This window comes from Trachinotus anak, unplaced genomic scaffold (genome assembly GCF_046630095.1).
Source record: "Trachinotus anak isolate AG129_WGS33_773 ecotype Australia unplaced genomic scaffold, CSIRO_AGI_Tana_v1 ptg000005l, whole genome shotgun sequence".
NCBI classification, from domain to species: domain Eukaryota; kingdom Metazoa; phylum Chordata; class Actinopteri; order Carangiformes; family Carangidae; genus Trachinotus; species Trachinotus anak.
The window spans coordinates 15,549,454-15,565,373 of NW_027273856.1; the positions used below are offsets into that span (position 1 = coordinate 15,549,454).

The 15,920-nt window shown below is 38.3% G+C and overlaps 1 protein-coding gene across 1 annotated transcript; it reads left to right on the plus strand.

Moving 5' to 3' along the window:
• Positions 1–2,246: 2,246 nt before the first annotated feature.
• Positions 2,247–11,501, plus strand: LOC139621257 (leucine-rich repeat-containing protein 15). Its single transcript, XM_071477554.1, has 7 exons — positions 2,247–2,495; positions 7,310–7,501; positions 7,610–7,794; positions 7,885–8,141; positions 9,750–9,870; positions 10,111–10,246; positions 10,402–11,501. The coding sequence occupies exons 2-7, from the start codon at positions 7,318–7,320 to the stop codon at positions 10,590–10,592; spliced, it is 1,074 nt and encodes a 357-aa protein (XP_071333655.1). The 5' UTR covers positions 2,247–2,495; positions 7,310–7,317; the 3' UTR covers positions 10,593–11,501.
• The last annotated feature ends 4,419 nt before the right edge of the window (positions 11,502–15,920 follow it).

The window sequence follows — 15,920 nt, forward strand, 5'->3', positions numbered from 1 at the left end:
GCTGATTCAAACACACAGATCTTTCTTTACAACTGAGGCATTTCCTACTACAAATGTTTTCTCTCAACACATTGTTTTCACAGCCTCACATCATTGTCTCTTTTCACTTGGAGGCTGAGACACTCTCCCTGACCTATAGTCACTTGTGTGTTACAGTGCATTCACACATATGGATACAAAGGAGTTGGCAGTGTGTGGCCTCTTATGAATCTGTTGTTCTGGGGGTGTGTTGTGTTCATTTAAATGCTCCTATTTTCTGACATAACCACCAGACACACCAACAAGTGATTTTGTGTCTTATTTTTCATACACCTTCAATAAAGACACAATGTAGAGAGTTGGGAAGCTGCAGACCACAACAATCAGCTTCTCCTCCATTTTTTCATTTAGTAAACAACTCTGCTTTCTGTTTAAACTATAATGTTTCATTTCTTAGTTCACAATTTCAAATTGTGCACTAAGTAGGTTAAAGGAAAAGCAGCTTGTGTCTGTTAAGGCTCGGCATGAGCACAGAGAAAAAAGTTTGAAGGTCTAAACTCTGCATAAAGTTAAGTAAGTGCTCAAACCGTCCCCCAGCCCTCCCCTACAGACAGCAGTTAACATTTCCAGGACAGAAGAGGTCATCTGTGAATGTGCATCTCATTGTCTGTGATTGTGGCGATGTGCACCAACAATTTCCACATGAATAAACAATGTCAAAAATTTAAAAAAATGTGACTTTTAAATCAGACCACAGGATGCAGAGAATAGCGGACATTTAGGACATATGTCACAGCAGGTAGTACAGAGTATTTTATAGACGAAACCCTTATAAACTATGGTCACAGGGCTTTTCTCTTCTCTCTTTTTCTCTTATACCACTACTATCTATTTACTGGGCAAAGCTGTGAGTGAGCTGAGTGCCCCCCACTGACATAACACATAACACATGTCATGCTGCTGCACAAATGTGCAAAAGTGTTAAAGTTGCACCATTCTTGTGGAGGGGTGAGACACTTTCAACAGCTGGTACTGTACCTCAACATGACCTTTAACCCCTGTCTTCTCCATCTGGTCAAGCGCCTGTGTAGTGTTTTGCTGGAGGGGTGAAGCTACGCATCAGGGTGTGAAGAAGGCAGAAGGTGTTGCTGAGTCTTAAGCTTGTTTTTCTAGTTTTTCAATTAAAAACTATTTCTATTATTTACTAATAATACTATATTTCACGTTATTATATTTCAACTACTTAAAACCCAATTCAGCCACCAGATTCTAGTTCATTTAGTGTGGGCATGTTGAATAAAGCCCCTTTTCCACTACTAAAACCTGCTAACATCAGGCTTTCGTCTGCAATGGAAAAGGTTTAATTGGCATTTACACCCTGCAGTAGATGCAGGTATTTATCAGCTCCAGCTCCAGATGGTCAGTACTGATGTAAACACAAAAAAGTACCTTCATTAGCATTAGCCTCTTTTCCTGCTGTAACGTCTTTCAGAGCACAGACGCAGGCCTGTCACCTGTCCAGCACTTTGCTGTTACACCAGAAACTCTGTAGCCACTCTTTGGTGGGAAAGGGTATAACATAACTGGAGATGGTGCTGCTCCTGCCTCACATACTGAATAACACTGAAGAGAGCTGCTGTGTCATGAGGTGTGGTGTCAAAGTATTCCGACCCCTTGACTTTTTGCAGACTTTATTGTGTTGTAGATTTAATTGTTAATTGTATTGTGATTGTACTCAATATCCCACTGTGAGAGTGAGAGAAGATCAAATGCTTAGTTTATCATTTTAGATACAAAATAAATATAAAATGTGGAAGATATTAGCTGTCCTCTGACATTGATTACATCATTAGTAGTCAATGTGGTGAAGAATCCCACTGATTCTTATCCTGTGAAAGTATCCTTGTAAATCCTGGACTAAATTTGCAAAAATGTCCTCACTCTGAAAGTCCAAAGTTGTTTCTCAAGAGGACAAACCCAAAGCAACACACACACACACACACACACACACACACACACACACACACACACACACACACACACGCAGCAGACTTAGCAGTGTAACATGGATCGCTGCCATAATCTGTGGATGCCACATTTCTCTGGGCTCTGTGACATTGCAGAAGTTGCGGCTCCAGGAGTTTCACACTCTGCCTTCAGTGTCTGTGAGGCTGTGCTCCCACACCACCACACTGGTCAGTGTTGTGTGGCTGCTTTTATGTCAGGTTTGACAGCGTCCTTCATATCTCACATAGTTTCATCAAGCTGTTTCAGAGTCTCCTGGGAGCTGAGAACTCCACAGTTCTTCTGCTGGTGTTGACATGAATTAAAACTATAATTTGTGTATCTATAAAATCAGTTTTAAAAGCTCAGACACCAGGGATAACTGTCTCTGACTGACAGCTGGTACTTACACAGAAGTGTAACTGACGGTTTTAAGGGAAAGCTGAGAGGTGAAGACAAGGTGGGCAGACATCTGGAGCGTTGTTTTGAAGGGGTGACGACAGCCTGCTCAGGTACGTGTCTCTCAGCGGGAGAATAAACAGCCCGACTGCTTTCAAATGAGCTTCATCTGTCTCACTTTTTGATTTTTATTAATTGGATTGGCTTTCATGTCGAGTGGGAGAAATCAAACACACCTCAACCATTTTGAAACCACTTGAAACCAGGTATTAATGTTTGTACTGGTGAAGAGCTGCTCTTTGTTTCACAGTGCTGTGTCAGTGTGTGGACTTGTTCCTATGCTTCCCTCTTGATGTTTTAGAAAACCGTATCTGCACAAGGTGGCTTTTGAAATGGGATTAGCTGCAGATGAATTTCTGATTTTCAAAATCCCTTTGTGGAGTCACTATTTGTGCAAATAATTTAAGAAGCTTGAATACTTTTACACCTCTGGAACTTATGTTATATTTAAGTAACTTTCAGTTATTCATGGAGATTGAATCCTGTATGAGGTCAGTTTTCTCATCTATTCTATATTTGCCTGCTTTTGGCTTCCTCAGCATTTAACAGGCTGTTAAATATTAGTAGACATAATAACTTTTTATAGATGTAGCCTATATCTGTTGGGTTTGAAGCTGTAATATATTTTTTGGGGAATTTATTACCCCTTTCTTAAGAAAACTGGGATTTCTCACCATAAGTCACACTTCTTCTTGAAACAATACATAACATTCAAATAGAATCACTTGAATGTGTGTGGTTTTATATATATATATATATATATATATATATATATATATATATATATATATATATATAAATAAATAACACCACACAGATATATATATGATTTAATTTCATGTTAGTGACTTGATGTCTCACTATGTGTAGTGGCTTCAAAGTAAAACCTACTGCATGCAGGCATTTCAGCTGCTGTCTTGGTGGTTTAGTGAGGGATTAGATTTGTTTTAAAATAATTGAACAAAATCTGCAGAATCAAATGAAAAAAGATGTGATCACAATGAATAAAAGTGATTTGGAACCAAATTAAAAAAAAAAAAATCCAAATCTCAGGTGATGCAAAAAATTTGCAGGAGTTGCAATTTTTTTTGATTAAGTAAAATGTGTTACAACATTGTTTTGCATTATTACCACCATAAGTATTGTGGTGCTACAGAGATGCCCCGCCTACAAATCCTATTCTCCAGGTGTAAGCCCCAACAAAAATCTCACCATCATCATCATTTTAATTGAAAATGAAATGCAAAAATGATCATTCCAACTGAAATTATGACTCATATTACAATTGCAATATCTGCCAAAATAATTGCAATTTTTGCATATCATGCAGCCCTAGTACTGGGTAGATACTGGGTACCGATCTGATACTAATATGTTAATAAAAAAAAAAATGTAAAAGCTGTAACAACAACAACTGCATGAATGTTTACAGTAATTAACTGTTTATATGTGTTACATGTGTTTATATGTTTATTTATTTAAAAAAAGCTTGGGGCAGAATCATTCCTCCACAAATGCTGTTTTAATAATAACTATAAGCCAGTTATTGAATTAAAATAAAATGAATAAAAATGATGTGACACATCAGGGGCAAAAATTGAAATCAAACTATTTTAAGTGCAACAGTTAATTATAACAATTAATCATAATATTTTGCAATCCTTTTGCAAGTAGAGGTGGCTCTGCCTGTGGTTCCCGTGTTAGCCAGTTAGCAGTGATGTCGCTGTTATACTGTCCAATCTGCTCTCTGATGCATGGAGGCTGTGAGGAAAATTACATGACATTGTTTGTCTGCTGTCAGACACGACACTACAACATGTGCAAAGCTAACCATTGTATTATACCTCCCCTTGGTATCACTCTAACGCTAGCTTTATCTTGTAGCAGCGGTCTATCATTAGTGTTATGAAATGTGTGTCGGTCATTAATTGTGGCACGACATCATATCTGTATTTTTTATTTAAAATTTTTCTAATTCTTCTCATTTTTATACCACTTTTGTCCATTCTATGAAGTACACTGTTGTGTTAGGATAATAAAGCACCACTGTCCATCTGAACAAGACACATACAACAGGAAAACAAGTGGACAAGCTCCATCTACAACATTTTAGCTGCTGTATTAGTCAGCTCAGCTTCCTGGCTTCACTGAGCCTGACTTTGTTGATCCTGGGTTCAACAACCCATCTATCAATTTGTTCAACTGACAGAGGTGAAAGTCATAATTACAAGGTCGTCACATGCAACAATTACAGAATATTTAGTAAAAGACAATGTAAAACTAGAAGCATAAAGTAGTATTCATGTAAAAAATTATAGAATGAGATGCAACAGAAATCTAAATGACCACATTTGAATTTTGAAAAATGATCTGTTTACTGTAATTTACTGAGAGTTAATTAACATTGGTGGAACATTAAATTTTTAGATTTGATTAAATCAGTCAGTGATAGACATGCATTGTGTTACTAAATATGAGTATTATTACTAGTCTACTGATAATGTCTCATATTCCCCTATGCTGCGGTGATGGAGTAAAAGTGTAGAGTGAACCAGTCTGTCAGGGATCCTGTTGGTGATGTAACAAATTCTTTATAATTAATATGTATATGAATGTCATTCATTAGGCTTTAAATACAGCTAACCACAGTATGTATATATTGGATCAAGCCAGACTCAAACATGGCTGCGGACATGTTGCTTTTTATTTCTTGCCATGTTAATTATTACATGTCATGTAACACTTTACCCACACTGTGATGTGTAATAAGCCCAACTATTTACCAGTCAGACCACTGGATAAATAGCCATCATTTCTACAGGACTCAAACATGCACTCTATTAACTTGCTCGCACTGAATTTTAAATGCTACGTTTCAGTCTGATAGATCTTATTAGTTATATGCTTTTTATATGCTTTATATGCTTATATGCTTTTATATGCTTTTTTTTATAAGCATTTTTGTCACAACTGCACTCTTTAGCTTCAGCAACAGAAAAAGCAGCATTTTAATCATTTTTGTTATCGGACTAAAATCACAAATAATCTTCATCAATTTATTCTTCATACTCATTCTAGAATCTATTTAATGTTGAAAGTGTTGAAATTAATATGTCATACCAAATAATACTTCATAATCACTTCATAATATTGTTAGACTACTTTAATTATTTGCTCATTTATTCTAAGATATCTGTTGCTTCTTTTTCTGTTTTAGTAGATTAGTGAAATACATTGAATGCTGTATATTTCACCTGGCTGAATATTGCTTCTGGCCACTGTAGTAACAGTTTCATGTAATCTCTTATTAAATTCTCTGCCCCTGATTTGTTGATGATGATGATGATGATGATGATGATGATGATGATGACGACGATGATGATGATGTACAGTGTGTCACTGACTTGTAATTAGGAACTCAGCCTCTTTCATGTGAAATGCACACTTGAATGATCTTGACAACCCAGAGTGAACTGAGGCGGTTGATAACCAGCCTCCCAGAGTAAGTGATGATAAGTTGACCACATTTTGTGATAAAGACATACATATTTAGTTTATCAGTCATAATTGCATTAGAGTATAAAATGTAATAAATTAAAATAAAATCATATTATGAAAATTAAAAAAAAATGTTCTAATGAATAAATTAGTTTAAAACTACATTTGTTGCAATAAATGTTTTGTTCCTAATTGTGTTTTTATTATACATGACCAACTATCATAAGATCTCTTAAAAACTCTAAACATAAAAATGCATCCTCCATTTGTCCATCATCACCTCTCTTCATTACCACTGTTCAGCTCTTTAAGGTCCAAGGAGAGAAAATCTGAGAGACAGACATCAGAGTCTGGGCCCTTTCACTGGCATCTCTCTGTAATCCACCTTGCTATAACAGAGGAAGCAAAATAAGAATAATATTAGACTGATGTTGTTGTCAATCAATCCTTAAATTTAGCAAGTTAAATAAAGAAACAAAAGCACAAGCTGTTATTGCTGGTATATTGTTTATGAATTTCAGTCAAAAGTAAGTAATGGCCATCAGTGAAATACATATTGTGTGTTTAAAAGTACTTTGCGGGGTTTTTCATTGCTATTGGTGCTGTAGTGCAGTATTTTATTAGTACGTCCCTGCTTTGTGTGCATCATGACCACACACAAACATCCACATTCCTGGCACTGGTTTCGCGCTGTGGTGCTGATCAGCAGTTGGTGGCAGTAACAAATCAGCAAATGTCCAACAACGACAGTGCAGAAGAAGAAAAAGCTAAAAAGCTAGAAAGCAAATGTGGATTTAAAACAATGCACAGTGGGAGAAAATGCACTCAACATATTTGTTAGACCTCAGTGAGTCACAGATTGTGAGGAACACTGAATGTAAGAAAATATATGTAGGAAAATTCCACAGGGCATCTTAAACTAACATTTTGAATGGAGGGATTTTTCTTGTTATTGAATAGTTTCACATTGTGGTATTTTGAGAAATGTGCTATCCTACAGCTGGAGTGTAAGCTGCCATTTTAGCATGGCAAATAATAGGAGGACACCTTTGTAGATGAATTATTGATTCAGTCATATTACCATAATAATGGCATTTCAAGGTTGGACCTAAGCATTTAGATATAAATAATTAATGAGGTTATGTATTTTAGTACATAAGAGCCTTTGCAACACAAATACACTGACATACAAGCACATGCTGTACATGCTAACATTTTTCCCAGGAAAAAGCAGGTAAATTTGACGGAATTTAATGATAAAATATATCAAAAAGACTGAAAAATTCAAACAATCAAACTAACCACAACTGATTTCTCAATGTCAAGGCTATATCTTGGTCTGTCTCTCTTCACACTCACACTTCTGTAGGAAGGGAGATGCAGTTCTTCGTGTGGTTGATGCTTGTGATCCTATGGGTGGCACAGACTGTGGAGAGCTGTCCTGACCTCTGTAAATGCTCCAGGATGCCCGATTTAGAAAAGTCAGAGGTCAACTGTCACAAGAGGGGGCTTCAAGATTTTCCCTCCGATCTGCCCTCTGATGCTTGGATCCTCAAACTTGGTGGGTATCTTTGCAATTAATAAAATTAATCCTATGATTGTTGCAATGTTCAAGAGGATTGTGGGACATGATTGCATCAGTAACCAACTTTCCCACTGGTGTGTAAAGGTGAGAATGGTATCACAGACCTGAAGGCCAGTGCTCTGAGATTGATCCCAAAGATTGAGAGCATCAACCTGGAACGAAATGCCATCAGGTCCATCCACCCCAAGGCCTTCTCTGGGGCAAAGCAACTGATGCTCCTCAATCTTTACAGCAACCGTATCACCAACCTTCCACCGAAGGTGTTCCAGGTAAAGGGTTTGGAGAGGAATAGATTACATGTACAGCGATCCTACAGCAAAAATCTGAAAACAAGGGCTTTTTTTTTTCCACATCTGTAGGACCTCCTGAACCTCCGCTTCCTCATGTTGGGACAGAACCAGATTGGCACCCTAAAAGCTGAGATGTTTGCCGGCTTAAGGAACCTATCAGATCTTGATCTTCCTCTCAATGCGTTGACCTCGCTCCCATCTAATGCCTTCAAGCCTCTGATCGCCCTCAAGGTTCTGGACCTTTCCCTGAATCGCATTGAGAGGATCTCTCCTAAAGCCTTCACAGGGCTCAGACAGCTCATGTTTCTCAACTTGGACAATAACAGGTCACAACAACATATGTCCTTTTACATGAATGTACTTCATAAATACAAATAGAATCTGATTACTAAACCATGCATTGTTAGGTTAGAGCCAGGAACCCAGCCAGGAACTCCAAAGCAAAAATGAGAAAGACAGAAACTTAGATGTTTTGGCTGCTAAATCGAATACGCTAAATTGATTAAATATTGATCTGTGCAAAGAAAGGACATCAAACAAATCATTGGTTGGGTCACTTCACCAACTGACCATTCGCCAAACCCATTCCCCAAACAACAGCTATCCACTCATAGATTAAGTTATTAAGTAAGAGCGAGACTCTTTATACTGGTTACATAAAAAAGCCCACTACTGTACTTTACTTACCCCTCCTGTAGGGCTGGGTGCTAGAACAGCACGGCAACTGGCCACTAACCTCCTGTGGTCCTGGAGGTGACCTAAAGCAGACCAGAACCAAAAAAAATTGAGGAGAAAGGGAAAGAGAAAGGAAATAAAAAATAGATAAATACCTAAAACTCTGCCCTGACCCAGATGTTCTAACCTGACCTGCTTGAGATTCACCTCACCTTTGTCCTTTCTACTTTATTCCTTTGTTTTTTTCTGTATCCCTCTTTTGTTCTCCTTCCCCTCTATAATTCTAACACAGAAAACCCACCCACACATACTCACACACACATACACATAGAGGCTATTTGTCTTACGTTTCTTGTGAAGACTCTCATTGACATAATGAATTCACAAGCCTCTTACCCTAAACTTAACCATCACAAAGAAATGCCTAACCCCAACCTAAACCTAATTCTAACCTGAACCTAAAACCAAGTTTTAACACACAAACAGCCTTCTGAAGCCACTTTTCTAAGATGTCCTCACAAGGATGGTTTCAACCCAAACATTGTCCACACAATTATAAAAAGACACATACACATCCACCAACCCACATGCATACTACAAAAGGAAAATCAAAGTAAACTATACTCATTGTTTGTTTGTTTTTTTGGTTTGGTCTTTTATTGTTAATTGCACCTGTTTGGTGTCTTTCTTTTATTTCAATTACTTTGAGTCCAGTTTTCCCACCTGTCCAGTGCTGTGTCATAAATATCCTCTTGTTGATGTGCACATAACAAAAAAAATTTAGTTTCAGATAGTTCTATAAGACTATGACTTTTGCCATGGTTTCTACATTTAGAGGATGACACATTTCACATAGTGTATGCCTCTCACGAGAAGTAGTCACCAGTGGGTGGTATCATCAAAGACTGGACTGTTCCTACTTCCCAATAGATATCTACATTCTTGTCATATATAGCAGTTTTAAAATGTATTCTTGTGGTAGCACTTTACTTTAAGTCCCTCTAATTTTGATTTATAACAGTAAATATAGACATGTAATGATATAATAACCACTTGTAGGTTTATTTTACTATATACTGATTTAGTTTCTGTTTATACATAAGGAGGACATATAGTTTTTGACAGATAGCTTAATAAACACTTATGTCTGCTTTAAACTACAGTGTGTTATAAACCAGTTGTTTATATACTGCTTATAAATTAAAATAATTTAACATTTGGGTTGATTAAGAGATTTTTGACTATCTCTCTGAAACCAGTGTGAAGACTGTTCCTGCTGGGGCATTCAAGCTGCTGCGATCTCTGGAGATGCTGGTTCTAGATAACAACCTTTTCTCCACACTGACCCTGTCAGCTTTGGATGGCCTGGACAACTTGCAGGTAACATAATGTGTTGTCACAGGGTAGACTAAAGTCAGATATCATTGCATCATGTTACATTTCGAAGATACATTTATCGTTAATGTTGGTAAATTATAGTTTTCGCCCAGAAAGAAGAGTAAGGACAACTGGATGACCTTCCCAGTAAACATTATGACAACCGCTTGAATTTAGCTACCTCTTTACTTCATATGGTCATTTTAAATGCCACAAAAATAAATGTGCTGAGTATTGAACCAGGAACTCTACCTGAGGAACAACAAGCTGGAGAACCTGCCACCTGATGTGTTCAGGAATATGCCCAAGCTTTCTCAGCTGGCTCTCAGCGGAAACCGCCTGAGGACAGTGGATGGAAACATGTTCACCCATATGCCCAGTAAGTCTAACCCTGGCAGGTGGCCTTTTCACTTTCCCATTTTCACAAGAACAAAGGTGTGACTCATATTTGTAGAGGCAGAGATGACTGCATTGTTCGCTTATGCCTACATGATTCACTTTTAGAGATAATCTTTCTTCTCTGATCCCTCTCAGTCCTGAAGAAACTGTATCTCCATGACAACCCATGGCTGTGCGACTGTAACATCAGCTCCTTGGTGCAGTGGATGGGACAGACTAAGGCCACCCTGTCACCTCGGGATGCCCTGAGATGCATAAGTCCTCCAGAGCTCCACAACAAGAAACTCAGCAGCCTCAAAGTTGACCAATTGCTGTGCCATGCCTAAAACCAGAAAAACTTCAAATGATTTTTACTCTGTAGTTAAGTGTTTGTAGAGTGAACTTGTTTCTCATGTGATTTCTCAATGCTGCAATGTAATCAATAGATTTTCCTGTAGGACACTGTATCTCCTCTACTTTATGATCAACATATTGATTTTTTCAGCTCACTATATCACCTCAAAAGAAACTAACTATGATGTATTTTTCAGTTTAAAACCAAGAGTTATAGATGTGATTTCAACCCATACTGAAGCATGAAACTCTTAAACTGCAGTAAAGTATGAAAAGCACAAAACAGTTATGATGTTTTCACTGCCTTTCCTCTTCCAAAGTTAGAAAAGTTCAAAGTTAAAATAATTTGAAAAGTGCAAGGATAAACACAACAAGGTTGTAAAGGTGGACTGGTGAGTAGATTGATTTTCGTTCCCAGTGTGATGACGTTTAATGTCCTTGACAACCTCTAGTCTCATTTAGCCACTTGTTAGCAACCAGCCTTCTTTAAGAGGCTTAAAAGCTTTAAGAAATCATGACCGCGGTATTTACTGATGTATTTCATGTTGTAGAATAAAACGTGAAAATGTCTTGAGCCACAGACCTTATTTCAGCCATCTAACCAAAAGAAAACCCCATAAGCTTCAGGACAAGGTAACAGGATGTGCTAAAATGCTAACTAAATTCCATGTTTTAGGATTCATTCCTGTGGCACTCTATTCCTTCCTATATTCATGTAATATTTCATAGGCTACACTATGCTAGCTCACTTGGATGACCAGACACCTTTGTCTATGCATTGTTTTTTAGTTAAGTCCCTGTTACCACAAAGAGATATGTCATAAAGAATGGGCAAACCCTGCACTGCAATAATCAATTTCTAATCCATTAAATTTGGGAATAAAAGTTTGATGGGAATAAAAGTTTACATGGTTGTGATCTCTAGTGTTCTCTAGTGTGGAGCACTTCTGCAGTGATTGGTTGATGATTAGTTGCTGCCAAACTGCATCATAGCTTGTTAAGTTGCCTGGACCTCAAATTTCCCTGACATCAACATGCTGCTGCCTGTCACCAAGAGACTCTGGCTCACACGAAAAACAAATGACTTCCAGTACGATTCACCTTCTTGACTTTTAATCTGGACATACAGTTAGCAAGGGCCCAGCACCATCAGGGGTCTGTGCAGGCCTCTCAAGTTCTTCCAACAGACTTGTGAAACCTTTCGTTATGGATCTGGCTTTGTGCACAGGGCCAGAGGGAAGGGTCTTTCCGGAAGTGTTGCAATATAGTTGGAAGCACTTACTTGCTTGCTAGGTATTCAGTGAGCTCCCAGCCTTGTTTCCTATACTTACATATACCACCTGTCCTGTACATCTTCCCACTACTCATCTCTGCTTTACACTAAGATAGGCTATTGCTGTACTGCAGCCTCCTGTCTACCTGCCTCTGCCAGCCACACACTTTTCAGGTTCGGTAACTCATCACTGAACATCCACAGGTGGGAAAGAGACAGAGCAGGCAGCGTCAGTGATAGTTAGATCACTCTATGGTAGGAAACAAGGATGTGAAGATGGGGGTGGAGAGAATAGGAGGATAAGTATGATGTAAATGGATGATGGGAGGGCAGGCGGGGGTTGAGATGGGAGACGGGGGGTAGCAGAACATGATATCCTGCACAAAACCTTCTGCAGTTGACAAGGTGACTCCCATCGACCTCCTTACACAATGACTTTGACATGAAAACGCCAGGATCTCCCATTCCGATGGGGGAGATAATCGCCATAATTTCCACCTGCATTAAACCTGCTATTATAGGAGAGCGGCTAAGAACAATATAATAGCTAGGCTTTGTTCTGAGCTGCAGCTTCCCTCGCCTCCACTCGTGGCTGTACCATATGATATCTACAGCAATGTCAAATAGATATTTTTTTTTCTCTCCTCCCTGGTGGTTCTTTTTTGGTGTGTTTATTTTAATTGTCTGCTGTTAAACCTATAATCTTTAAAGAGGACTCACTTTGATCATCGAGGCCACACATTCACATCTCAACAGAATTATTTCATGCTTATCGGAATTTATGATGATCTGATTTTTAGATTGGAGTGTGAAATTGCAGCAGGAAATAACTGCTACTGAGTGTGTTATGTGGGCAAATGCATCCGAAAAACATTGTGTTGCACATGACATGTCTTAATAGTGTGGTTGTATTTTGCTTTACACAAGTAGATGTTTGACATATGGGTCTCTGAGATTCCTTGTAACTTGCGTCGTGTATAAAATTATGATAGCACGTTTACAATATCCCATCTCATACTACCAGCATGCTCTCTGTTTTTTTAAATTATTAAGTCTGTTGTGTTTTGTCAGGATTTCATGGAACCTACAGCACATGAAACATGCTTGGTAGATAAAGGTTTTACATTGAATAATGAATTTTACACTCTTTTTGTTTCATGTTTCATTAGATGTGTTTGCTTGGCAAATCTTTCACTGTGTCCCTTGAGAAACATGAATGTGTTGATGTGCTGCCAGACATGTTTACTATATGGAAACATAGATTACATTAGAGGCATTCGATGCAGTCTTATTTCAAAAGATCTTTTCAGAGTGTCAATGGATGCTGCTGCTGAGCACTTTGCCTTTAGAATTGTGGGTCTCCTCTTAAAGGGAAACTTTAAGTGATGCGAGACTAACACTGAATACATTTTCCCTTTGTGGTCCTTTTAAACAGCTGGCTGGAATATGTTATGTGTTGGATACAAAACATCATTTCTTGACAATTTTACTTAGCTCAGGAGTTGACTGTCCATGTGTGGAGCTTCCTTTCAGTTAAAGCTACACACGCAATATTTGTGGCCAGCCGTGTAATCATGAATATCTGTGAGTGACTGACTGACTGGGTGATCATAGTTGAGTGATCATATTTCCACCATTGGTCAGCTGTATGCCATGTGACGGAGTTGGAGTTTCTCCATTGGCAGATGCTCTTTAAAAAGGCTGACCATTTTGAGGACTTTATTTACCTCAATTCCCTCTGTTTGATATGTGTAATTGGTCAAAGTGCTATTTTTGTACGAAGCCTCGTGTTAATCCATTCCTGTTAAAATTACTGCATTATGTGTTAAAACAAACTAAACAATTACTGCAAATCCTCTGGCATTTAAGTGGACAGAAATAACAGGGCTTTTATCGTTTCATTTCCAGTTACTGACATTGTTTATATACTATTCAGATCTGCTAGTTTCTTTAGCAGTTACCGAGGACTTCTCTCCCTCCCTCCCTCTCTCCTGCTCTCTCTTGCTTGTTGTAATGTAGCTCCTGAGTAGCCAGGAAATTTGTTCAAATTCAAACATTTTCAACTTGTGTAGACTTGTTTGCATTGGTTTGTGCCACCTCAGCAACTACAGTTGCTCTGCCTCTAAAATGTGCTTTAAATTCTGTCTGAACTCACAGATAGAGACAAAGACATACAACTGTCACCCATCTCTTCAGTTACCCTTGGCTCGATGGAGCATTTAAGCATCTTTCAGTTCATTGCTTTATAGTTCATTCCAATACAGTTTTTTATTTTTGGTGGACTGCCACAATATCAAAACTGACCAACATATTGATTTTCTATTTTTTTATTATTTCATATGGGAAAAATCTTAATTTATTATAGCTGTGCATTGATTCACTCAGTGCCTCCTTGTCTCTCTCTCTCTCTCTCTCTCTCTCTCTCTCTCTCTCTCACACACACACACACACACACACACACAGATCGACAACAGTTTTTGCCGAAACCTTGTTCCCCTGCTCCTGAGGCCAAAAAAAAAAAAAATCAATCAATGCTGGTTAAATTTTGATCACGGTCCTCTGAGAGTGGCTGTGGAGTAAACATTTTCCTTACTAAGTGTTTTTTTTTCCCTTGCAGAAAATGGTATATTTTCCTCAGCTCAGTGGCAAATTGACCCTGAATATGGCAAGAGGGTAAGAACAAAAAATACCAAACACAGATCTCTATCAGTGCATTTATTGTCTCATGTGAGCACTTATGTCTGAACTCTAACTGCTAATGAAAAATGAAAAATGTTTCTTCCATTAAAAATTCCCCAAACAGTGAAGCAAAGTTACTCTTTTTGCTGCACGAATGATTTGTTCTAATTAAACAAGACACAAGGTGGACAACTAAACTGTTTCCCCTCCTTTTCTACCTAACAAATAATTAACTGTGGGGATTCGTTTATTTTGTTCTAACAAAGGAAAATCCTTCCTCCTGCATCCCTCACATCAAACTGTTCACTGGATGAAGCGGCGGAACGTTCACTTGAGGGTCTGCAACTGTTTTGACTTGGTTAGATTTTTAAAACGCACGGCACAGAGGAGAGAAAATAACAAACCAACAGGGATACAATTACAGATTCCCCTCCTTTACATGCTTTTGTCTACAAAATAAGTTTTGTAAGGCTAGAAGACACAATGTTATAATGTATATACATGTTTTAATGTTTCATAGTAATATAAAACTGCAGAGAAGAGGATTTAGAGAATAAAAAAGAAGCCGCACATATCACACATGAATTTATTAATGATTGGCTTGCCAATAAATGCGGTGTTTTGCGTGTGTGTGTGTGTCTGTCCTCTACTCCCCTCAGTGAAGCAGAGAACTGGGACACTCAGCGGGACCTTTGTGGGACGACGTATCTTTTGTCTTGACCTAGAAAAAAAAAAAAGCAGCTTCCAAGGCTCGTTTGCATGTGTTTGGCATCAAATTGAAGATTTTGGCATTCTCTCAAACCAGTTCTTAACGCTTTTCTTCATACTGCGATGACTGACTGAATGTATTCACTGGTTCCCAGGACTTGGTTTAAAATTCACTGAGCAAGTCACTGAATACGACAGCCGTCTATGATTACAAACTTCCCTCGTTGGCCTCATTATGTAATCCATTCATTTAACCTGAGCAGCTCCACTGGGACTTACATGTCTTGCTACAGGGCAACTTGAGTTGTAGTGAGTGAGGAATAATTTAGAAAAAGGGTCATGTGTTGATGATGCAGAGGATAAACTGTCCTGTTACTGTCCGCTGGACCTAAACAGGTCAGAACCAGAACCTCAGGAACATCCAGGACCTGAATTTTCCAGCCTTATTTCACTTTTAAACCACTGTGGCTGTTTCCTGGCCTCCTCCCAGAGTGGACAGGCAGTAGTCCAGTAGTAGACGCTGATAAGTGGATATGGAGGATGAATGTATGCTTGGATGGAGAGTCATGTTCCAGCCTCTTTTTAATCATCAACAATCATAATTACACATTTATTTCTTCTTCTACTCTTACTGTGTTATCTTTGTCATTTCTACAGTCAT

Excerpts from the sequence above, each read along its gene's own strand:
- LOC139621257 (XM_071477554.1), top strand. The coding sequence starts at position 7,318 with ATGCAGTTCTTCGTGTGGTTGATGCTTGTGATCCTATGGGTGGCACAG. Across the intron at positions 7,795-7,884 it reads TTCCACCGAAGGTGTTCCAG|GACCTCCTGAACCTCCGCTT; the intron begins GTAAAGGGTTTG and ends CCACATCTGTAG. Across the intron at positions 10,247-10,401 it reads CATGTTCACCCATATGCCCA|TCCTGAAGAAACTGTATCTC; the intron begins GTAAGTCTAACC and ends GATCCCTCTCAG.